The sequence below is a fragment of the Heterodontus francisci genome, chromosome 11 (assembly GCF_036365525.1).
Source record: "Heterodontus francisci isolate sHetFra1 chromosome 11, sHetFra1.hap1, whole genome shotgun sequence".
NCBI lineage: Eukaryota > Metazoa > Chordata > Chondrichthyes > Heterodontiformes > Heterodontidae > Heterodontus > Heterodontus francisci.
The window spans coordinates 77753408-77779354 of NC_090381.1; the positions used below are offsets into that span (position 1 = coordinate 77753408).

At 43.2% G+C, this 25947-nt stretch overlaps 1 protein-coding gene across 2 annotated transcripts in view; it reads right to left on the reverse strand.

The window, feature by feature from the left end:
- The window catches only part of dis3l2 (DIS3 like 3'-5' exoribonuclease 2), a 410232-nt gene that overhangs the window by 236162 nt on the left and 148123 nt on the right, over nucleotides 1-25947 (reverse strand). For both annotated transcript variants that reach the window (XR_010975985.1, XM_068042291.1), the window contains exon 9: nucleotides 18392-18565. Coding sequence is in view for 1 of the 2 variants with exons in the window: in XM_068042291.1 (XP_067898392.1) it covers nucleotides 18392-18565 (174 nt within the window). In the remaining variant the exon portion in view is untranslated. The remainder of the gene's footprint in view (nucleotides 1-18391; nucleotides 18566-25947) is intronic.

Consider the following 25947-nt stretch of genomic DNA (forward strand, 5'->3'; position numbering starts at 1 on the left):
TCTCTAGTTGGTTCCTCAATGTATTGGTCCAGAAAACCATCCCGTATACACTCCATGAATTCCTCCTCTAAGGTATTGTGACTAATGTAGGGTAGGCGGTGGCGTAGTGGTATTATCACTGCACTAGTAACCCAGAGCCCCAGGGTATTGATCTGGAGACATGGGTTCGAATCCCACCGCAGCAGAAGATGGAATTTGAATTTAATTAATAAATCTGGAATTAAAAGCTAGTCTAATGATGGCCATGAAACTATTGTCGATTGTTATAAAAACCCATCTGCTTCACTAATGTCCACGAATGTCCTTACCTGGTCTGGCCGACATGTGATTCCAGACCCAATGCAATGTGGTTAACTCTTACATGCCCTCTGAAATGGCCTAGCAAACCACTCAGTTGTACCAAACTGCTACGAAGTCAATAAAAAGGAATGAAACTGGACGGACCACCTGGCATCGACCTAGGCACCCGAAATGACAATGGCAAACCCAGCCCCGTCGACCCTGCAAAGTCCTCCTTACTAACATCTGGGGGTTTGTACCAAAGTTGGGAGAGCTGTCCCACAGACTAGTCAAGCAACAGCCTGACATAGTCATAGTCACAGAATCATACCTGACAGACAATGTCCCAGACATTGCAATCACTATCCCTGGGTATGTCCTCTCCCACTGGCAGGACAGACCCATCAGAGATGGCGGGACAGTGGTCCACAGTAGGGAGGGAGTTTCCCTGGGAGTCCTCAACATCGACTCCGGACCATATGAAGTCTCATGGCATCAGGTCAAACATGGGCAAGGTACCCTCCTAGTGATTACCACCTACAGCCCTCCCTCAGCTGATGAGTCAGTACTCCTCCATGTTGAACACCACTTGGAGAAAGCACTGAGGGTGGCAAGGGCACAAAATGAACTCTGGGTGGGCGACTTCAATGCCCATCACCAAGTGTGGCTCGGTAGCACCACTACTGACCGAGCTGGCTGAGTACGAAAGGACATAGCTGCTAGACTGGGTATGCGGCAGGTGGTTGGGGAACCAACACGAGGAAAAAACATACCTGACCTCGTCCTCACCAATCTGCCTGCCGCAGATGCATCTGTCCAAGACTGTATTGGTAGGAGTGACCACCGCACGGTCCTTGTGGAGACGAAGTCCCACCTTCACATTGAGGATACTTTCCATCATGTTGTGTGAGACTATCACCGTGCTAAATGGGATAGATTTTAAACAGATCCAGCAATGCAAAACTCGGCATCCATGAGGCGCTGTGGGCCATCAGCAGCAACAGCAGAATTGTATTCAACCACAATCTGTAACCTCATGGCCCAGCATATCCCCCATTCTACCATCACCATCAAGCTAGGGGACCAACCCTGGTTCAATGAAGAGTGCAGGAGGGCATGCCAGGAGCAGCACCAGTCATACCTCAAAATGAGGTGTCAACCTGCTGAAGCTACAACACAGGACTACTTGCATGCCAAACTGCATAAGCAGCATGCAATATACAGAGCTAAGCGATCCCATAACCAATGGATCAGATCTAAGCTCTGCAGTCCTGCCACATCCAGTTGTGAATGGTGGTAGACAATTAAACAACTAACTGGAGGAGGAGGCTCCACAAATATCCCCATCCTCAATGATGGTGGAGCCCAGCACATCAGTGCGAAAGATAAGGCTGAAGCATTTGCAACAATCTTCAGCCAGAAGGCCCGGGTTGATGATCCATCTCGGCCCCCTCCTGAAGTCCCCAGCATTACAGATGCCAGACTTCAGCCAATTCGATTCACTCCGCGTGAATTCAAGAAACGACTGAAGGCACTGGATACTGCAAAGGCTATGGGTGCTGACAATATTCCGGCAATAGTACTGAAATCCTGTGCTCCAGAACTTGCCGCACCTCTAGCCAAGCTGTTCCAGTATAGCTACAACACTGGCATCAACCCAGCAATGTGGAAAATTGCTCAGGTATGTCCTGTACACAAAAAGCAGAACAAGTCCAACCCTGCCAATTACAGCCCCATCAGTCTCCTCTCAATCATCAGTAAAGTGATGGAAGATGTCATCGACAGTGCCATCAAGCGGCACTTGCTTAGCAATAACCTGCTTAGTGATGCTCAGTTTGGGTTCTGCCAGGGCCAACTCAGCTCCTGACCTCATTACAGCCTTGGTTCAAACATGGACAGAAGAACTGAACTCAAGAGGTGAGGCGAGAGTGACTGCCCTTGACATCAAGGCAGCATTTGACCGAGTATGGCATCAAGGAGCCCAAGCAAAACTGGAGTTAATGGGAATCAGGGGGAAAACTCTTTGCTGGTTGGAGTCATACCTAGTGCATAGGAAGATGGCTGTGGTTGCTGGAGGTCAATTATCAAGCTCCAGGACATCACTGCAGGGGTTCCTCAGGGTAGTGTCCTTGGCCCAACCATCTTCAGCTGCTTCATAAATGACCTTCCTTCAATTAAAAGGTCAGAAGTGGGGATGTTTGCAGATGATTGCACAATGTTCAGCACCATTCGCGACTCCTCAAATACTAAAGCAATCCGTGTAGAAATGCAGCAAGACCTGGACAATATCCAGACTTGGGCTGATAAGTGGCAAGTAACATTCGCGCCACACAAGTGCCAGGCAATGACCATCTCCAACAAGAGAGAATCTAACCATCTACCCTTGACATTCAATGACATTATGATTGCTGAATTCCCCACTATCAACATCCTGGGGCTACCATTGACCAGAAACTGAACTGGAGTAGCCATATAAATACCATGGCTCCAAGAGCAGGTCAGAGGCTAGGAATCCTGCGGCGAGTAACTCACCTCCTGACTCCCCAAAGCCTGTCCACCATCTACAAGGCACAAGTCAGGAGTGTGATGGAATACTCTCCACTTGCCTGGATGGGTGCAGCTCCAACAACACTCAAGAAGCTCGAAACCATCCAGAGCAAAGCAGCCCGCTTGATTGGCACACCATCGACAAACATTCACTCCCTCCACCACTGACGCACAGTGGCAGCAGTGTGTACCATCTACAAGATGCACTGTAGCAACACACCAAGACTCCTTAGACAGCACCTTCCAAACCCGCGACCTTTACCACCTCGAAGGACAAGAACAGCAGATGCATGGGAACATTACCACCTGCAAGTTCCCCTCAAAGTCACACACCATCCTGACTTGGAACTATATCGCCGTTCCTTCACTGTTGCTGGGTCAAATTCCTGGAACTCCCTTCCTACCAGCACTGTGGGTGTACATACCTCACATGGACTGCAGCGGTTCAAGAAGGCAGCTCACCACCACCTTCTCAAGGGCAATTAGGGATGGGCAATAAATGCTGACATAGCCAGTGATGCCCACATCCCATGAATGAATTTTGAAAAATTTATTTGCCTAATCTATATGCAGATTGAAGTCACCCATAATGACAGATGTTCCTTTATCGCATGCATCTCTAATTTCCTGTTTAATGCCATTCTCAGCATCATCACTACAGTTTGGGGGGTCTAAATACAACCCCCTACTAACATTTTTTGCCCTTTAGTGTTTCTCAGCTCTACCCATTCAGATTCCACACCATCAGAGCTAATATCCTTCCCCACGATTGCGTTAATTTCCTCTTTAACCAGCAACGCAACTCCACCGCCTTTTGCTTTTTGTCTGTCCTTCCTAAATACTGAATACCCCTGGATGTTCATTTCCGATCCCTGGTCACCATGCAGCCATGTCTCCGCAATCCCGATTATATCGTACCCGTTTACATCTATTTGCGCGATTAATTCATCCACTTTACTGCGAATGCTCCGCACGTTAAGGCACAAAGCCTTAAGGCTTGATTTTTTAACATTACTTGTCCCCTTCCCACTATTTTTCACTGTGGCCCCGTTTGATTCTGGCCCTTGATTTCTATGCCCATCACTTTTCTTATTCCCCTTACTGTCTTTTGTTCATGTCTGATTCCCCCCTCCTCTGACTCCTTGCAAAGCTTCCCATCCCCCTGCCATTTTAGTTTAAACCCTCCTCAATCACTTTAACAAATACTCCCCCTCGGACATCAGTCCCGGTCCTGCCCAGGTAGGTGTAGCCCGTCCAGTTTGTATTGGTCCCACCTCCCCCGGAACTGGTCCCATTGTCCCAGGAATCTAAAGCCTTCCCCTCACACCATCTCTTCAGCCACGTATTCATCCAATATATCCTGCTATTTCTACTCTGACTAGCACGTGACACAGGGAGTAATCCTGCGATCACTATCTTTGAGGCCCTACTTTTCAACTTACTTCTTAACTCCCTATATTCTGCTTTTAGGACCTAATCATTTTTTTTTTTAAACCTACGTCATTTGTGCCAATGTGTATCACGACCACTGGCTGTTCACCTTCTCCCTTCAGAATGCCCTGTAACCGCTCTGAGACATCCTTGACCCTAGCACCAGGGAGGCAACATACCATCCTGGAGTCTCTTTTGCGGTCACAGAAACGCCTATCTATTCCCCTTACAATTGAAACCCTATAACTATTGCATTCTCACATTTTTTACTCCTCCCCTGTGCAGCAGAGCCAGCCATGGTGCAACGAATTGGGCTGTTGCTGCTTTCCCGAGAGGGCATTCCCCCCAACTGTATATCTGTTTTGCAGGGGAATAGCCACAGGAAATTCCTGCACTGCCTGCCTAGTCCTCTTGCTCTGCCTGGTGGTCACCCATTCCCTTCCTGCCTGTGGTGTGACCACCTCTCTATACGTGCTTTCCACGATACTCTCCGCCTCGCAGATGTGCTACAGTGTCCCCAGCCGCCGCTCCAGCTCTGAAACCCGGGCTTCCAGGAGCTGCAGCTGGAAACACTTCCTGCACACATGGTCCCGGACACTGGAATGGTTCCCAGCTTCCCACATAGAGCACGAGGAGCACACCATGGCTTTGAGCCCTCCTGCCATGACTTAACTCTTTAAATTAAACCGTTTGGAAGATGCTTAAAATCAAATAATATCAATTACTCTAGGGCCCTTTTTCCCTGGTTCTCGTTACTACAGAACTCCTTAAAAAACACTACTTACTATATATGAAAACCAAGACAATGCTGATAAGCAGGGACCTAACCCAGAAGTGAAAACTGAAGTAAATGGACAAATCCTGGACCAAGTGAAACCAAGTGCACTGGAGTGCAGACTTGGGTTGCATTGGAGTGCTATAGTGGAAGTTTGGTAACTGAGGATAATTAAGGGTTAATTTTTTCTTAAATTTAATGTCTTTTATTTAGCAGATTAACTTAACAGTTGCTGTTAGGGTTGGAGAAGGTGAGTTTTAGACCAGCTTTAAACAGGGTTCACTCAGGCTCTGCTTGCAGCTGCACCTTGTTAATTAGAAAATTGGATTAAACCAGTTTTCAGAGGCTTGAGTCAGTCAGTGTAAAAGTGAGCCTTCTTACAGTGCTTACTTTGTTTGCACTAGAGTGCTGACTTGGGTTGCATTAGAGTGCTATAATGGAAGTTTGGTAACTGAGGAAATTCGGTGAGGAGGGAGTGAGGAGCTCCTTTCATTTCCTACCTGTCCTCAGGGTGAGGGGAGCCGAGAGTTTCCAAAGAGCACAGCTGACTGGGAGAAGACTTGGACGGCGGAGTTCCAGTATAAAAAAAAACTTACCTCTGGTAAAAAATAACTAAGTGGCGTCACAGAAAAGCTGCGACCTGATTGGCTGGTAGGGAATTTTTTTTACAGAATTTGAAAATAAAACATTGATAAAAATTGATTAAAACCCTAATTAACTAATTAATAAGTAGAGTAACTAAACCAGAGGGAGGAGATTACTGTATTTAGTAAGCATTTAATATTTATAGTAGGAATCTAGCACTAGGGACTATATAGTTAATTATAACAATTTAGTAAGGATTTAATAAGTATTTATTTATTTTAAATTAATGTATTAATTAGCGCCAGAACTGTCAATTAGAGAGGTGAAGTGCTTCACCTGTGAGGTGTGGGAGGTCCATGACGCTTCCAGCATTCCGGACGACTACATCTGCAGGAAGTGTACCAAGTTGCAGCTCCTCACAGACCGCATGGATCGGTTGCAGCAGCAACTGGATGCCCTTAGGAGCATGCAGGTGGCAGAAAGCATCATAGACAGGAGTTTTAGAGAAGTGGTTACACCCAAGGTGCAGGCAGATAGATGGGTGACCGCTAGAAGGGGCAGGCAGTCAGTGCAGGAATCCCCTGTGGCTATCCCCCTCTCTAACAAGTATACCGTTTTGGATACTGTTGGGGGGGATGGCCTATCAGGGGAAAACAGCAGCAGCCAGAGCAGTGGCAACACGGCTGGCACTGTTGTTCAGCAGGGAGGGACAAAGCGCAGAAGAGCATTAGTTATAGGGGACTCTATAGTCAGGGTGTGCCAGGATAGGCGCTTCTGTGGACGTGAAAGAGACTCCAGGATGGTATGTTGCCTCCCTGGTGCGAGGGTCAAGGATGTCTCTGAACGGACAGGGGGCATTCTGAAGGGGGGGAGGGTGAACAGCCAGAGGTTGTGGTACACATCGGTACCAATGACATAGTCAGGAAAAGTGACGAGGTCCTGCAGGGGGAGTTTAGGGAGTTAGGTAGAAAGTTAAAAGACAGGACCTCTAGGGTTGTAATCTCGGGATTACTCCCTGTGCCACGTGCCAGTGAGGTTAGAAATGGGAAGATAGTGCAGCTGAACACGTGGCTGTCCAGCTGGTGTAGAAGGGAGGGTTTCAGATATCTGGACCATTGGGATCTCTTCAGGGACAGATGGGACCTGTACAAGAAGGACAGGTTGCATCTAAACTGGAGGGACACAAATATCCTGGCTGCGAGGTTTGATAGCGTCACTCGGGAGGGTTTAAACTAGTGTGACAGGGGGGTGGGAACCAGACCAGTAGGACAGCAAGTGAAATAAATGAGGGGGAACGAGTAATAAGGCCAGTAAAACTAAGAGGAAGAGCAGGCAGGGAGATGTTGCGGAGCACAGCAGGACTGTTGGTCTTAAGTGCATTTGTTTCAATACGAGAAGTATAACAGGTAAGGCAGATGAACTTAGAGCTTGGATTAGTACTTGGAACTATGATGTTGTTGCTATTACAGAGACTTGGTTGAGGGAAGGACAGGATTGGCAGCTAAATGTTCCAGGATTTAGAAGCTTCAGGCGGGATAGAGGGGGATGTAAAAGGGGTGGGGGAGTTGCATTACTTGTGAAGGAGAATATCACAGCTGTACTGCGAGAGGACACCTTGGAGGGGTCATGCAGCGAGGCAATATGGGTAGAGCTCAGGAATAGTAAGGGTGTGGTCACGATGTTGGGGGTTTTCTACAGGCCTCCAAAGCCAGCGGGAGGTAGGGGAGCAGATATGTAGACCGATTTTGGAAAGATGTAAAGGTAACAGGGTTGTAGTGGTGGGTGATTTTAACTTCCCCTATATTGACTGGGACTCACTTAGTGCTAGGGGCTTGGATAGGGCAGAATCTGTAAGGAGCATCCAGGAGGGCTTCTTGAAACAATACGTAGATAGTCCAACGAGGGATGGGGCCATACTGGACCTGGTATTGGGGAATGAGCCCGGCCAGTGGTCGAAGTTTCAGTAGGGGAGCATTTAAGGAACAGTGACCGTAATTCCGTAAGTTTTAAGGTACTTGTGGATAAGGATAAGAGTAGTCCTCGGGTGAAGGTGCTAAATTGGGGGAAGGCTAATTATAACAATATTAGGCAGGAACTGAAGAATTTAGATTGGGGGCGGCTGTTTGAGGGTAAATCAACATCTGACATGTGGGAGTCTTTCAAACGTCAGTTGATTAGAATCCAGGACCAGCATGTTCCTGTGAGGTTGAAGGATAAGTTTGGCAAGTTTCGGGAACCTTGGATAACGCGGGATATTGTGAGCCTTGTCAAAAAGAAAATGGAAGCATTCATAAGGGCTGGATGGCTAGGAACAGACTAATCCCTTGAGGAATGTAAAGACAGTAGGAAGGAACTTAAGCAAGGAGTCAGGAGGGCTAAAAGGGGTCATGAAAAGTCATTGGCAAACAGGATTAAGGAAAATCCCAAGGCTTTTTATAAATATATAAAAAGCAAGAGGGTAACCAGGGAAAGGGTCGGCCCACTCAAGGACAGAGGAGGGAATCTATGTGTGGAGCCAGAGGAAATGGGCAAGGTACTAAATGAGTACTTTGCATCAGTATTCACCAAAGAGAAGGACTTGGTGGATGATGAGCCTAGGGAAGGGAGTGTAGATAGTCTCAGTCATCTCATTATCAAAAAGGAGGTGGTGTTGGGTGTCTTGCAAAGCATTAAGGTAGATAAGTCCCCAGGGCCTGATGGGATCTACCGCACAATACTGAGGGAGGCAAGGGAAGAAATTGCTGGGGCCTTGACAGAAATCTTTGCATCCTCATTGGCTACAGGTGAGGTCCCAGAGGACTGGAGAATAGCCAATGTTGTTCCTTTATTTAAGAAGGGTAGCAAGGATAATCGAGGAAATGATAGGCCGGTGAGCCTTACGTCACTGGTAGGGAAATTATTAGAGAGGATTCTTCGGGACGGAATTTACTCCCATTTGGAAACAAACGAACGTATTAGCGAGATGCAGCATGGTTTTGTGAAGGGGAGGTCGTGTCTCACTAATTTGATTGAGTTTTTTGAGGAAGTGACGAAGATGATTGATGAAGGAAGGGCAGTGGATGTTATCTATATGGACTTCAGTAAAGCCTTTGACAAGGTCCCTCATGGCAGACTGGTACAAAAGGTGAAGTCACAAGGGATCAGAGGTGAGCTGGCAAGATGGATACAGAACTGGCTCAGTCATAGAAGACAGAGGGTAGCAGTGGAAGGGTGCTTTTCTGAATGGAGGGATGTGACTAGTGGTGTTCTGCAGGGATCAGTGCTGGGACCTTTGCTGTTTGTAGTATATATAAATGATTTGGAGGAAAATGTAGCTGGTCTGATTAGTAAGTTTGCGGACGACACAAAGGTTGGTGGAGTTGCGGATAGTGATGAGGATTGCCAGAGGATACAGCAGGATATTGATCAGTTGGAGACTTGGGCGGAGAAATGGCAGATGGAGTTTAATCTGGACAAATTTGAGGTAATGCATTTTGGAAGGTCTAATGCAGGTGGGAAGTATACAGTAAATGGCAAAACCCTTAGGAGTATTGACAGGCAGAGAGATCTGGGCGTACAGGTCCACAGGTCACAAAGTGGCAACGCAGGTGGATAAGGTAGTCAAGAAGGCATATGGCATGCTTGCCTTCATCGGTCGGGACATAGAGTATAAAAATTGGCAAGTCATGCTGCAGCTGTACAGAACTTTAGTTAGGCCACACTTCGAATATTGCGTGCAATTCTGGTCGCCACACTACCAGAAGGACGTGGAGGCTTTGGAGAGGGTACAGAAGAGGTTTACCAGGATGTTGCCTGGTCTGGAGGGCATTAGCTATGAGGAGAGGTTGGATAAACTCGGATTGTTTTCACTGGAACGACGGAGGTGGAGGGGCGACATGATAGAGGTTTACAAAGTTATGAGCGGCATGGACAGAGTGGATAATCAGAAGCTTTTTCCCAGGGTGGAAGAGTCAGTTACTCGGAGACATAGGTTTAAGGTGAGAGGGGCAAAGTTTAGAGGGGATGTGCGAGGCAAGTTCTTTACACAGAGGGTGGTGAGTGCCTGGAACTTGCTGCCAGGGGAGGTGGTGGAAGCAGGTACGATAGCGACGTTTCAGAGGCATCTTGACAAATAAATGAATAAGATGGGAATAGAGGGATACGGTACCCGGAAGTACAGAAGGTTTTAGTTTAGGCAGGCATCAAGATCGGCGCAGGCTTGGAGGGCCGAATGGCCTGTTCCTGTGCTGTACTGTTCTTTGTTCTCTGTTCACATACCTTGGGCAGCTTATCACAGATGATTGGAGATCTGACTGTGAGATCCAAAGGTGAATTGAGATAGCCAAGACCAGCTTTGTCAGAATGAAGGTCTTGTTATCAAAGAAACTGGCCCAGAATCTTAGGAAAAGAATGCTGAAGTGCTACATTTTGTCATCTATATTATAAGCCTTAGAAACATGGACAAAAAATAAATAAGCTGAATGCATTCGAGATGTTCCGGAGGATGTTTAGCATATCTTACACAGACAGAAAGATAAATGAGAAGGTGCTGGAAATGGCTGGAGAAAAGAAGAAATTAGTGCATATCAAAGAGACAAAGATACAATACTTCAGTCACATCATTATAGCAGAACGTAGACAGAAACAATTATTGAAAGGAAAGATCAATGGAAAATGTAGGAGAGGGAAGCAGAAATGAAAATGGATGACAGATATAATGGACTGAATGCAGTTGACCTATGCAGAATGTAGAATGACAGCACAGGAAGGACAGAGGTGGAGATCCATGGCAGTCAACCTTCTGGGAAGAAGGTGACACCAATGAACGAACCAGCATCCATTGTATTTTGCTTTTGTTGTAGCACTAATGAATTGAGGCCCTCTTCATACTTTTGACATTGCTGCTTCTTGCCCATGGCCAGTGCTAGTGGTCACAGCAAAGAGGCATCACATGGTCTTGTACTTGTTGAAGTATGCTGTTGATGGCGAGCTGGTCTTCCAACCAGATGGTGAGGAGGAGGATGCCACTGCAATTTTCGCTGCCAACTCTGACATCCTGTTTCTTATTTCCATGATGCGTAATCGCAGCCAAGCTGAGCCTTAAAATCTCCAAGGATGATTAGTTTGTTCTTTGTGGAGACATGATGATGTTGGTGACAGCTTCATGGAATTGCTTTTCGATATCACCGGTGTTGATCATGGTTGTTGCATAGGCACTAATGACAATTGTATAGAGCTGTAGTCAGAGAAGAATATGAAGAACCATACGAACATATGTACATACAAACATACAAATTAGGAGCTTCTCAAGCCTGCTCTGCCATTCAACAAGAGCATGGCTGATCTGATTGTGACCTCAACTCCACATTTATGGGCGGCACAGTGGCACAGTGGTTAGCACCGCAGCCTCACAGCTCCAGCGACCCGGGTTCAATTCTGGGTACTGCCTGTGTGGAGTTTGCAAGTTCTCCCTGTGTCTGCGTCGGTTTTCGCCGGGTACTCCGGTTTCTTCCCACCACAAAAAGACTTGCAGGTTGATAGGTAAATTGGCCATTATAAATTGCCCCTAGTATAGGTAGGTGGTAGGGGTATGTAGGGACAGGTGGGGATGTGGTAGGAATATGGGATTAGTGTAGGATTAGTATAAATGGATGGTTGATGGTCAGCACAGACACAGTGGGCCGAAGGGCCTGTTTCAGTGCTGCATCTCTAAATAAATAAAAAATAAATTCCTGCCTACCCTCACTCACCTTTCACCCCCGTGCTTATCAAGAATCTATTTTCCTCTTCCTTAAAAATATTCAAAGACTCTGCTTCCATCGCCTTTTGAGGAAGAGAGTTCCAAAGACTCACAGCCCTGAAAGAAAACATTTCTCCTTATCTCTGTCTTAAATGGGCAACCCCTTATTTTTAAACAGTGACCCCTAGTTCTAGATTCTCCCTCAGGATCTTATATGTTTCAATCAAGTCGCCTCTTACTCTTTTAAACTCCAGTGGATACAAGCCTAGCCTGTCCAACCTTTCCTCATAAGACAACCCACCCATTCCAGGTATCATTCTAGTAAACCTTCTCTGAATTGCTTCCAATGCACTTTTATGCTTCCTTACATAAGGAGACCAATACTGTACACAGTACTCCAGATGTGGTCTCATCAATGCCCTGTATAACTGAAGCATAACCTCCCTCTTTTGTATTCAATTCCCCTCACAATAAATGATAACATTCTATTAGCTTGCCAATTACTTGCTGTACCTGCATACTAACCTTTTGCGATGCATGCACTAGGACACCCAACCCCCTCTGCATCTCAGAGCTCTTCAATCTCTAACCATTTAGATAATATGCTTTTTTTATTCTTCCTGCCAAACGGGACAATTTCACATTTTCCCACATTATACTCTATTTGCCAGATCTTTGTTCATTCACTTAACCTATCTATATCGCTTTGTAGCCTCATTATGTCCTCTTAATAACTTACTTTCCTACCTATTTTTGTGTCATCAGCAAATTTAGCAACCATACCTTTGGTCCCTTCATCCAAGTCATTTATATAAATTGCAAAAAGTTGAGGCCCCAGCACAGATCCCTGTGGCTGGTGGATCTTGCCAACTAGAAAATGACCCATTTATGTCCTACTCTGTTTCCTGTTAGCTAGCCAATCTTCTATCCATGCCAATATGTTACCCACTACACCATGAGCTTTTATTTTCTGCAATAAGCTTTCATGTGCCACCTTATCAAATGCCTCTGGAAATCTAAGTACAGTATATCCACCTGTTCCCCTTCATTCACAGCACATGTTACTTCTTCAAAGAACTCCAATAAATTGGTTAACATGATTTCCCTTTCACAAAACCACATTGACTCTGCCTGATTAGCCTGAATTTTTCTGAGCGCCCTGCTATAATGTCTTTAACAATAGCTTCAAACATTTTCCCTATGACAGATGTTAAGCTAACTGGCCTGCAGTTTCCTGCTTTCTGTCTCCCTCCCTTTTGAATAAAGGAGTTATATTCATTATTTTCCAATCCAATAGAGCCTTCCCCAAATCAAAGGAATTTTGGAAAATCAAAACCAACGCATCAATTATCTCACTAGCCACTTCTTTTAAGTTCCTAGGATGAAGTCCATCAGGACCCGAGAACTTGTTAGCCCGCAGTTCCAACAATTTGCTCAGTACCACTTCCCTGATGATGGTAATTTTCTTGAGTTCCCTTCCATTTCCTGATTTACAGTTATTTCTGGGATGTTGCTTGTATCCTCTATGGTTAAGACCAATACAAAATACCTGTTCAATTCATCTGCCATCTCCTTATTTTCCATTATTAATTCCCCAGACCCACTTTCTATAGGACTAATGCTCACTGTTAATTTTTTTTTAAAATATCTATAGAAACTTGCTGTCTGTCTTTATATTACTGGCCAGCTTTCTCTCATACTCTAATTTTTCCCTCCTTATTTACCTTTTAGTCATTCTTTGCTGTTTTTTATATTCTGTCCAATCTTCTGATCTGCCAATTTTCTTTAAGTTTGATATTATCTTTAACTTTTTTAGTTAACCACGGATGTTGGATCCTCCCCTTGGAATTTTTCTTTCTTGTTGGAATGCATCTACTCTGTGTATTCTGAAATATCCCCTTAAATGTCTGCCACTGCATCTCTAATGACCAATCCCTTAACCTACTTTGCCAGTTCACTTTTTCTAGCTTTGCTTTCATGCCCTCATAATTGCCCTTATTTAAGTTTAAAATATTAGTCTTGGAACCATTCTTCTCTCCCTCAAACTGAATGTAAAATTCAATTCCATTATGATCACTGCTGCCTAGGGATGCCTTCACTATGAGGTCATTAATTAATCCTATCTCGTTGCACAATACCAGGTCTAGTATAGCCTCCTCGCTGGTTGGCTCCAGGACGTGCAGTTCGAAGAAACTATCCCGAAAACATTCTATGAACTCATCTAGGTTACTTTTGTCCATCTGATTTTTCCAGTCTATATGTAGATTAAAATCCCCTGTGATTGTCGTCGTACTTTTCCAACAAGTACCCTTATTTCTTCCTTTATACCCCGTCCTACCATCTTTTGGCCTGGCATGCACATCCAGACAGATAGTGAAGCCTGCACTAGAAAGGTGCAGTTCAACTTCTGGCGTGCTGACACAGTAAAAGATGTAGTTAGCACAGACCTCTTCGAACTGAGCATCATCACAGAGCTGGGTCTCACTGAGAGCAGTTATGTCAATGTTATAGTCGGCCAGCTCTCTAATGAGTATAGCCACACGCTTGTTGAGACAACTGTCAATGTCAATAGCATACAAACGTTCCAGGACACAAGGTTTACAGTGCATTTCAGCGAGTGCCATCTTTGTTTTGTTCTTTTACTGTGTGCTAGGCCACGACAGGTACCAGACTAAGGAAGAAGCAAGCAATTTTCATGGATTCTTTTTTACCTGTTCCCCAGCTTGGGAGAGCAGTGCTATTCCTGAAAAGAGCTTGTCTGTCATTCAAGGAGGATATGAATGATGTTGTTGTTCCAGGATCATCATTGACCAATCATCACCCTTATACTGCGTGCACACATGTTTGTGGCTAAATTATTCCAGCAACATTCTTTGCCTGTGCCTGACACCACTTGCCGATCATCACAGGTCTAGTAATGCCGCATGGTGTCCAGATTGTGTTACCACTGAGGAACCTATACATACAGTGGATTACAGCAGACATGCAACTCCACTGTCTCATAAATCATGAGGCAAATTCATAAAAATCAAGAGATTTGGCATAAAGATAATGAGTTGCTAGTTTTTTCAAACATAAACTGATATAGATTGAGAGTTGGTTTATAAACCTCATTAGTGGCTCATTTAATCTCTTAACTGGTCAGAGCTCTTTAAAAAGCTATATTACTGCATCTGAAAATACTTTCCAAAAACTTTTACTGAGCCCCACATACGAAGCAGGAGGGTCCCAGGCTCCATCCCTGCCTGTTCTTACCCAACATCCGCAAACAAGCACTTCCTGCTGGAGTGCCCATTTGATAATCAAGACTAGGAACCACGGTGATTTTTAATCTCCCAAATCCAGGGGTTAGGTACAGAGTAAGGCTCCCTCTACACTGACACATCAAACACTCCCAGGTGAAGTACAGCAAGGGTTGGATACAGAATAAAGCTCATACTACACTGGCTCATTAAACACTTCCAGGGCAGATACAGGTTAGAGGGACTGAATGAGCTCCAACCCAGCATACCTGAGCTAGAGAGGAGGTTCTGCCCCCTTGCTGCGCTACTATTGGAAGACGTGTCGCAAGTTCAGTCTTCCCACTTCCGATTGTGCTCTTCCTATTGGTCAGAGCACAAAGTCATTGTGTGCCCAAGGATCACGTGTTCCAGTTCAATACCCACCAAGCACCGTAATATGCTAGGATGACAGATGACGCCATGAAGAAGGCCAACATGCTGTCTGAAGCTTGAATCCACTCTATTTTGGTACGCGAAGACTTCGAACTATCAGGTTTTGGATTTAATCTTTTTATTCTCTGCCCACACCCAACCACACCATCGATCCGGACTCTGTCAGGGTCTTTACCCTAAGTGCCCTATGCGATAACCACAGCAGCGCAGCCCCAGCCAAAAATATCTTGGTGTCTGCAACATTCCCCCATTCCACCCCAAACAAATGTGGCACAGAGCAACTGAGTGGGGAAGCAGGGCTTTAGAAATGCCTAGCATGCACAGGGTCACTTGTCATTGCAGGGATACAGCAATTTCTGGATTGCAAGGCATTTTAGCTATGCAGGCCTTGCATATCATCGGAAAAATCCAGAGATTTCAGAGCCCTCTCAAGATCACAAGGAAGGCTCAAATTGGCACGTCTGTTACAGTGAGAAAAAATGGTGCCTTTTTCGTTCATAGGGATCACTGTTTGCTGGTGAGGAGTGACTCAATAGTAGGAGCAGACAGTATGATGCAACACATTGCAAGGAGCCTGGAATGAAAGTCTACTGACTGACCCAATAAATCGACAAGGCAACCATAAGCTAGGGCCAGGATATGTTACAGCACTGGGCAGATGAGGTCTTACAATACTACTGCAGACTAAATACTCAATCCAGTTAATGGCTGAAATCTTCCAAGATTGATGATGAGGTCAGTCTCCCCAGGTTAAGTGTTATTCCAAGACCAGGAAAATCGCTTTTCTAATCACTATGTGACACAGGATTCTTGTATTTTGTTGTTAAAATGCATTCAGTTGAGAAGAACATATTACCCAGGATTAATGTACTAAAAAAAAGATTATTGGACTCTTCGGCAGAAAACACATTCAAAGATAAAATTTGAATGTGAAATTTGAAACTACAAATCAGAAATCTTCAGGGAAATCTAGCTAATTTTAGGTAAGCATATATTTTGGACACAATGCAGACAGTTTTACAAAATCAGATCTAGAATCAAATAATTTAAATCTCAACTCAATTTTATGCTAAAACCAGTAAAAAAAAAATCCCAGCATTATTTTTGCATATTTAAAATAATCAGTTGAAGAATAATAGATACCCAAAAGGTACTTTCAAGTTTAAAAAGAATTCATTTTTTACTACCAGCACATTTTGTTACAACTGAAATAAAAAAACATGTGTGCAGCATTCTGGCCTTAAAGTTAATTTCTTCGTCTAGTATTAAGAGTGAGATTCACCAGTTTACAATGCAGGTGCAATTCAGCTGCAATCTGAATAATATACAATTACACTATTTTAAAAAGTGTTACATCTGTTTAAAAGAAAACATAACTTGTTTTGTTTGATGTTCAATGTTTCCATAGCCACAATATTACTCGGGGAAAAAAGAATGACTGTTCCTAGGCTCGTTCTATAACACCTGTGGTATGTAAGTGGGCGGGCTGGCCTTCCAGTCCCAAATGTTGATATTCAAAGATCTTTTTAAAATCAAATATCACTGATTTTAGTTTGAAAAGATTAACTAATTTGGCAATGAGAACAAAATGACTGCTTCAATGGAGTTAACATGATAGCACAAATTCTTTTAATTATTTAAAGAGTACAGAAAAAATGCTTCAGTACTTTCCCTTTGCACAGAAAATTACCAGAATTATTTTTCGCCACCATATCCTAGTTCCAACAATAAGAAACATACACATATTTGATACATCCATCCACTCCAAGCAAAAAACAGTATTAATTTCAATGAACCATTACGACATTGATTGGTACTGGAATTCTATAGTTGCGTTTAAAATGGAAAGCGTTTCTATGATGGGAACACCAAAGTTCATTCATGCATGTGTTTAAAATTGCAGATAAATGTATTGTGCATCCCTGTTAATTATGTGAATCTGGTCAACAAAGTATTGCACTACAAGAGTCAAATACAAACAGGCTTGCGGTTGAATCTGCAGAAATGTTATACCTAAAGACTAACTATTTTACTAGAATGAACCCTTTAGGAAATGGATGCTTCAATTTTCAGCAAAACCACAAGTTGCTGTTTGATAACAAACCATGATTTGTATTTCAAAGTTAATATAAGGTAACTGAAGTCAGGCAAGACTGCATAGTTTGCTTTAAAAAGGCTATTTTATGATTGTATTTTCCTTCTAGAATATGGTATCTATATTGCCAAGTTTCCTAAAAATATCTTTGCACCTGAAAGCCATCATACTAGCTGCTGTTTGCAGTCCAAAATAGTAAGTTTTCAAAAGACTGCTTACATGCATGTCTCACTCAACAGAGATTACCATAGCAACAAGAAACCTATCCAAGTATTGTAGTGAACAAAGGAAAAACTCAATATCAGTATTATAATATCTCAAATTGTTTTACAACTTTTTTTTGCAATTTTGGATTTATTTTAAACTCTTTCTGCAGTGAACAAATTATATTAAAATTGTTTATAAATCCACTTTAAATGAAATTAGTGTGGATTTCGAATAAATTATATCCACAAATTCCTGAAGTGCAAAGTTCCTCCATGTTTGACTATAGTTCAACTTCTATACAAATTGAATATGAACTTGCATTTTCCTGGGGAAAATCACATCAGATGATATAATTGAGAATTTATTCGAGGGACAAATTATCCACGTAATTGTCACTGGTGAAATGCAAACAATACTGTCTTTGTCTCCTACTCTTTTTCTATTTTTATACAGCTCGCATATGCTTTACTTTCTTGTTTCAACGTTTCCTGTGCCCCCTCTCTCATCACCATTTCTGTAAGCCTTGCACAGTTCTTCTTTCCATATATGTCTCCTGCTTTGTATGTTCCTCAAACTACCTTCTCTATCTTTCTCTTCATATCTCACCTCACAAATACCTGAAGGAAGACTTAACTCACCAGGTGGGAAACCCACGGGGTCCTGTGTGCAATACTGATTTTATACCCCATCCAACGGGGGCAATTTTAACTTAGTTTTTATTCAATTTAAATCAGTCGGAAAACTGACAGGTTTGGGTACAATGTTGGTTTTACACTCCACCCAATTTTACTATCTATTGAAGTCAATGAGTAATATTGGCAGGGTGCAAAAATAAGCCTTCCATCTGATCCCGTGGGTATCCCACCAGTGGGTTTGCTTCAAATTTAGATTCCAGGATGTAAATTCCACTAACAGCCACTGTCTTGGAGTATTACCCTCCTCCGCAATAAACTACTTCCACATATTGCCAAATTTCTAGCCTGGTTTAAATCTCCGACACAATGCATAAATCAAAGCCTACTGTATATGTCGACTAAACACAGCATTAGAATTTGCTGTTATATTGAACAGATACTTACCGTAAATCTTTACGTTTTTGCAACTCTCCTTTTGGGATGGTCCATGGTAGAGATTTTGGTAGACATTCCAGAACCTCATCAGCAAAATCTGAGAAATCAACATCATACTCTATAAGGATTCCTTCAGTTTCAGGTTCAATTTCACCAGCTTGTCCCAGACTTCTGGTCAAATACCTGTTTAAAAATAAACAGAAAACAAGCAAATTTGTATTGTACATTTCACTTTGTCATTGCCTTTATTACTTGCCATTTATTTCTAAGGTCTCAATCCATTTAACAGGTTTGTCATGATGCTTTTCCAAGCTGGTTAAGCACCCTGGTTTAGGATTAAATCTCAGCTAACATTGCATCAACTTCCTCACATCATTAGACTCATTCGTTATACCTTTCTGTCAACTTATCACAGTGGTAGTTATTTTCGCCTCCGAGTCAACAACATTTATATAGCAACTTCACTACAGGAAAATGCTCACTGTACTTCACAGGAGGGTAATCTGACAATAACTGACACCAAGCAGAATACAGAGCTATTAAAAGGCATAACTAAAATCCTGGACAATGTAGTAGATTTTAAGAAAGACCTTAAAGGATCCAAGAGAGGTGGAGAGACTTAGGAAGGGAATTACAGAGCTTAAAGCCTTGGTGGTTGAAGACACAGCTATCAATGGAAGGTGAAAGGAGTGGGGGAGGCAGGGCTGGAGGAACACAGAGATTTTGAAGGACTGTACAGCTGGAGGTGGTTAGAAATAGAGTGGGATAAGGCCTTGGTAGGACTTGAACATGAAGGTGAGAATTTTAGATTTAAGGTGTTGATGGATCAGGAGCCAATGTAGGTCAGCGAGCGCAGGAGTGATGTATGAATAGGACTAGGTGTGGGTTCAGCAGAGGGCAGCAGAGTTTTGGATAATCTCAAGTTTATTAAGGATAGAAGATGGCAGGCCAGCCAGGAGAGTATTTGAACACTCTATTTACGAGATAACAAAAGCATGGACGAGGATTTCAGTAGCTGATAGGTGGAAACGGATGATGTATTACAGATGGAAATACATGGTCTTTGTGATGGAGAGGATATGGGGTTGGAGGTTCAGCTCAGGTTCAAATAGGACTTTGAGGTTGTTAATAGCTGGCTTAGTCTGCCACAGTGGATGAGGCCGAAGACAATTGCTTTAGTGATCATTTGCAATGTTTAATAGGAGGTAACTGCTGCTCATCCAGAACTGGATGTTGAACAAGCAGGCTTACAGGCAGTGGAAGGCCGTTGATAGAGAGCTGTCGTCAGCATACATGTGGAACCTGTCTTTGAATAATGTCGCTAAGGGACTGCATGTAGCTAAAAATTAGTAAGGGGCAGAGATTAGATACTTGAGGGATTCCAGAGGTAACAGTGCAAGAGATATTCTGGCTACGAACAGATGAGTAAGAGTGGAATCAAGGAGACAACAGTCTCACAGAGTTGGATAGTGGAGGAGAGGAAATGAATAAAATGGAAAGAATATGAAAAATAAATAACAGAAAAGAGAAAGCCAAATAAAAGACAAACAGAAAGACACAAGCACAACAAGGCACAAACAAAAAACCAGCTACTAAATTAAAAGAAACACTGGTATCAGACGGTTTCCACTAACTTTCAGCAAGCAATGCTATGGGAAGACCCAAGTGTGGAATTAAATACATTTTAACCTAATATTCTGCCTGCCATGCATAAAAATCAGCATTTAAGTACTTCTAAATTTAAAGATCTAAATCATTTTCAGGTATTTCAAAATGAAATTTCTGTGCAACTATGAATAAGTAACAAAACATAACTACCATACCGTTAATGAGTGGAGCAATAACTGTGTCAGTCCCATTTGGTCTAACCTAGTCACTATACCTTTAAGTCACTCAGCTATAAAAGAGCACAGCATAGATACATAGCTGCAGTCCTGACCTCTCTTGTAAATGGAGGAGTTACTTTTCAATAACAATCCTAGACAACAGATGTGTTTAGCAGTCAAACTTGAAACACAAGAGTTTGTGCACACAAATTTCCAGCCGATAAGTTGCACGAGTACCACACACCACTCTGGAATGATGTCTCAGACACTTTACAATGTGATGACTAAAATGGAGACCAAACAAAAGGAAGGAGCAGGTTGATGTAATTAAGGAATGGAGCTAATGCAAGACAGCTAAATTACCTCCTCAAATTAACAATTAAAATCAGCAAAAAATATGCTTTGTGGCATTTACGTCGCACAACTCACGGCAATTTGCAGCAAAGTAGGTACAATTCACTTACATGTTCATTACAGCTTATTAATGGGATATTTTATGAATATCCCATGTAGGATTTTCCAAGTTGAAAGTTTCAGATGTTCCAACATATAATTTGTTCACACGAGAACTTAAAAGTTTCAAACAAAATCTATTTTTTTTAAACTAGATAAATTCCCATTCTCGTGTTGAAACAGTTTAACTGAATGTTCCTAAAGAATGTAATGCAGTACACCCTAATATAGACGGCAACAAAAGCAACTAATGTAACAGCAGGGAACTTTTAAAACTAAACTAAAAATGTATAAGGAAACAAAATGTATTATTGCTTTTACTTTGGAGACTATACAATCAAGACTGAACAAAGGGAAGCATCAGAGCTCCAACAAAGAAAGGACACCAATGAACACTGCAACACAGCTAGGTAAGCACCAGTGAATTAGTGAACTGGCAAAGGATGAGCCTCAAGAGCCTCACATGCCAATGTATTAAATTAATGAATTAGTGCAGCTACAGCCACGAGCAAATTAAATGAAGTGAAAAGCATGAATTAATAAACTCGCACTAGTGGACACACCAAGCAACCAATACATCAATAGGGCAGTGGAGATGCCAACAAATCAATAAACTAATGGAGCAGTGAACATCAGTGAATGAATAATTTCATACAGCGGAGGGGGTGGTCAGCAGGGTCAGGGACGCAAAGCCTAAGAAGCCGCTGAGTCAGAGCTTGCTGGACGTAATGTGGGAGGAGGGGGTACAAGAGACAAGGTGCTGAACTTCAGATCAGTCACTATGCCACAATGGAAAGCAAAAAGGACAGGTAAGTTAATTAGATGGCAAGTCACATTTTGACCAGGGGAAACAAAACAGGGCCAGTGGGATTTGGGTCGGCCTCAGCTCTAATTCAGGTGTTTGGAAATGGTAGGATATCCTTGGTAATCTGCACATTGTGTGGAAAACCCCCAACATCACACTTAAACGTCAATAAACAAAAAAAAACAGGAAAAATCTCACACGGGGTGAGCAACTGACACGATAAGTAAAAGCCTATAACCGTATTGTGACAGAATTGCCATTATAAATGTTTACACAGGCAGGCTGTACTGTAAATTTTGACATAAAAATGTTCATCAAATATCAGCTGAATGGCCTACCCGTACATTCCTATCATGACAGCGGGAAGTACAATTTCTGGACTAAGTGTGCATGCCATATGCAAGACTTTATTATACATATATGGCTGGAAACCGTAATGCACCCAGTTTGTATTTGGGCTTATGGAGCAGTTCCCTTTGCAGCTATTTATTATGCATAAAAAATAAAAAAATTCCATCTCACTGAACTGATTAAGGGCCTTGGGTTTCACAAAACATCTTTTAGTACATTACATTTGCATTGAAAAAAAGTGAAGTTTAACTTTTTCTGAATAATTCAAGGAGTGATGTCAGAGGATATCAGGTAGGTGATTGGTTGGTGAATTTTTAAGGTTTTTTTCTCTATTCTAGGGTAGTCGTTTAAACTAGCACTGGAAAACTATAAAGTACTGTACTAAATTTACAGCTTAGAGTAAAAAATGGAATTCTAATTGGAGTAAGTATAACAGTAACTGAATAAAGAAAACTAGCACAGAGCAGATCTAGAGGTATTTTAATTAAAATTAATAGTTTATACAAGGTACAAACTAGTTTATAAAAGAGGGAAGAGAGATATTTTTCTTCGATTATGGATGGGCAGCTGAGACCTGTTGCTTGCAATTCCTGCATCTTGTGGGAACTGCAGGCCACTTCGAAGTGGAGCTCAAGCTCAGGATTTCCAAGCTTGAAGGGCAGCTGGAGTCACTGCGCCGCCTCAGGGAGCAACAGAGTTTCCTGGATTGTACGTTCCAGGAGGTAGTCACACCATAGCAGTGAGAGTCCAGGATAGTCGATGGGTGGCCATCCGGAAGAGGTAGGAAGTGCAGGAGTCTTCGAGGTGTATGCTACTCTCAAGCCGGTACTCAACATTAGAGACAGCTGGGAGTGACCACACCTTGAAAGAGTGCAGTCTAGATCACGGCACCAATGGACAAGGGGCTGCAGAGGAGAGAACAGCAAAAAGTGGTAATGCAGTCGTTATTGGAGATTCCATAGTTAGGGGGACAGACATACATTTCTGTAACCATCATCGTGAGTCCTGCATGGTGCGTTGCCTCCCTGGTGCACGGTAAAGGAAATCACAGAGAGAGGGCAGAATATTCTGCAAGGGGGACTTAGCCAGAAGTTGTGGTACATGTCAATATCAACAACAGAGAGAGAGCAGGTATTGAGGTCCTATGGTCAGAGCTAGGGAGGAAGCTAAAGAGTAGGACCTTGAAGGTAGTAATCTCTAGATTACTCCCAATGCCAGGAGCTAGAAAAAGCAGAAATAGTCAGATAGAGAGCATCAATGTGTGGCTTGAGGCATGGTGCAGGAGGGAGGGTTTCAGATCCTTGGGGCACTGGGACCAGTTTTGGAGCAGGAGACACCTATTCGAAAGGGACGGGTTCCACTTCAATGAGACTGGGACCAATGCCCTCGTGTGGAGTTTCACGAGTGTGGTTGGGGAGGGTTTAAACTAAATTGGCAGGAGGATGGGCACCAGCATAAAGTAGAAAAGAGGAATAAGGTGCATAAAGCAGTGAAAGTGTTCGATGGTACTGGAAAAGGAAGTAGCACCTGTATTAGTCTGCTCTTATCAAATATAAAAGGTTTACAATGCATGTATGTAAACGCACAAACTGTGGTGCATACAATTGGTGAGCTACAAGCGCAAATAGCTGTGTGGGAATATGAATGGCAATAATGGAAATGTAGCTTAAAAATGGTGAGGACTGGGCACTTAATATTCAAGGATACAGAGTGTTCAGAAAAGATAGGGAAGGAACAAAGGGAGGTGGGGCGGCAGTATTGATTACTGAAGAAATTATAGTGTTGGAAAGAGAGCATATCCTTGAGGAGGCAAAGACTGGATCTATTTGATTAGAGTTGAGAAGTAAAAAGGGGATGATCATGCTACTGGGGGTATTCCAGACATTTCCGAATAGTGAGAGGGAGATAGAGGAGAAAACCTGCAGGGAAATCATAGAGATGTGCAAGAACTATAGAGTGGTGATATTTGGGGACTTTAATTAACCAAATATCGATTAGGATAATGTTAAAGGGATAGGAGGGGGAGGAATTTCTGAAATGTGTTCAGGAGAACCTCCTTGACCAGTATGTCTCAGTCCAACTAGGAAGGAGATATTGTTGGATCTGACACTGGGGAATGAGGTGGGCCAAGTGGACCAAGTGTCTGTGGGGAAGACTTGCGTTAAAGAGTGATCATTGTATCATAAGGTTTAGATTAGCAGTGAAGAGAAAGGAACAATCTAAAATAGAACTTCTAAATTGAAAGAAGGCTAGCTTCAATGGGATGAGAGGGGACCAAGCCAGGGTAAAATGGAACCAAAGATTAACAGGAAAAACTATAATGGAGCAATGGGTGATCTTTGAGAAGGAGATGTTTCAGCTACAGGCTAGGTACATCCCAACAAGGGTGAAAGCCCAAAGCCAGGGTTCCTTGGCTGACGAGGGAGATAGTGAATATGAAGAAAAAAGGTAGTGTAAAATGCACATCAGGTGAATTCTTCAAGCGAGGACCAGGCAAATACAATAAGCTGAAAGAGGAAATGATGAGGAAAATACAACTGACAAAGAGAGGACATGGGAATAGAATGGCAGTTAACATAAAAGGGACCCAAAAATCTTCTACGGCATATAAACAGTAAGCAGGTAGTAAGAGATGGGGGCTATTACAAAGAGGGTGATATATGACCAGAGGTGCAGGGCAAGGCAAAAATACTTGATGGGTATTTTGTATCAGTGCTCACGAAGGAACAGGATGCTGAACAAATATCAGTAGAAGCAGAGATGGTAGAGGTAAGGGATGGGGTGAAAATTGATAGGCACAATGTACTGGAAAGTATGACTATGCTTAGAGTGGATAGGTCGCCTGGTCCGGATGCCTTGTATCCCAAGTTGTTAAAGGAAGTGGGAGTGGAGACAGCAAAAGGGCTTGCCATAATCTTGAGGATGATACTAATTAACTGCAACAGAACTTAGATAGGCTAGCAGAATGGGCAGACGGAATTTGAGAGAAATTTTTTTTTTTAGAGATACAGCACTGAAACAGGCCCTTCAGCCCACCGAGTCTGTGCCGACCATCAACCACCCATTTATACTAATCCTACACTAATCCCATATTCCTACCACATCCCCACCAGTCCCTATATTTCCCTACCACCTACCTATACTAGGGGCAATTTACAATGGCCAATTAACCTATCAACCTGCAAGTCTTTGGCATGTGGGAGGAAACCGGAGCACCCGGAGGAAACCCATGCAGACACAGGGAGAACTTGCAAACTCCACACAGGCAGTACCCAGAATTGAACCCAGGTCGCTGGAGCTGTGAGGCTGCGGTGCTAACCACTGCGCCACTGTGCCTTCTACGGCATATAAACAGTAAGCAGGTAGTAAGAGATGGAGGCTATTACAGACAAAAAGGGTGATATATGACCAGAGGTGCAGGGCAAGGCAAAAATACTTGATGGGTATTTTGTATCAGTGCTCACGAATGCTGAAAAAATATCAGTAGAGGCAGAGATGGTAGAGGTAAGGGATGGGGTGAAAATTGATAGGCACAATGTACTGGAAAGCATGGCTATGCTTAGAGTGGATAGGTCCACTCCAGAAATGTGTGGTAATGCATTTCAGCAAAAGGGATGGGGGAGGCAATGTAAACTAAATGGGACAGTTCTAAAGAGTGTACAAGGCTAGAGGGACCTGGGGGCTCATGTGCACAGATCTTTAAAGGTGGCAGGACATATTGAGAGAGTAGTTCCCATAGTATATGGGATCTTGGGCTTCATAAATAGAAGTATTGAGTACAAAAGCAGGGAGGTTATGCTGAACCGTTATAAAGCTCTGGTTCAGCCATAACTCCATAACTCCAGTATTGCAGCCAGTTCTGGTCTCCACTCTTTGGGAAGGATGTTAGGGTCCTTGAGAGGGTGGAGGAGATTTACCAGAATGGTTCCAGGGATGAGGAATTTTAGCTGCAAGGTTAGGTTGGAGAAGCTGAGGTTGTTCTCCTTGGAGCAAAGGAGATTAAGTGGCGATTTGACAGAGGTGTGCAAGACTTTGACAGGTTTGGATAGGGTAGACAAAGAAAAGCTATTCCCATTGAGGGGAGGCGGTGTCACAGGGGTACTGTCACTAGACTAGCCACATAGAGACCC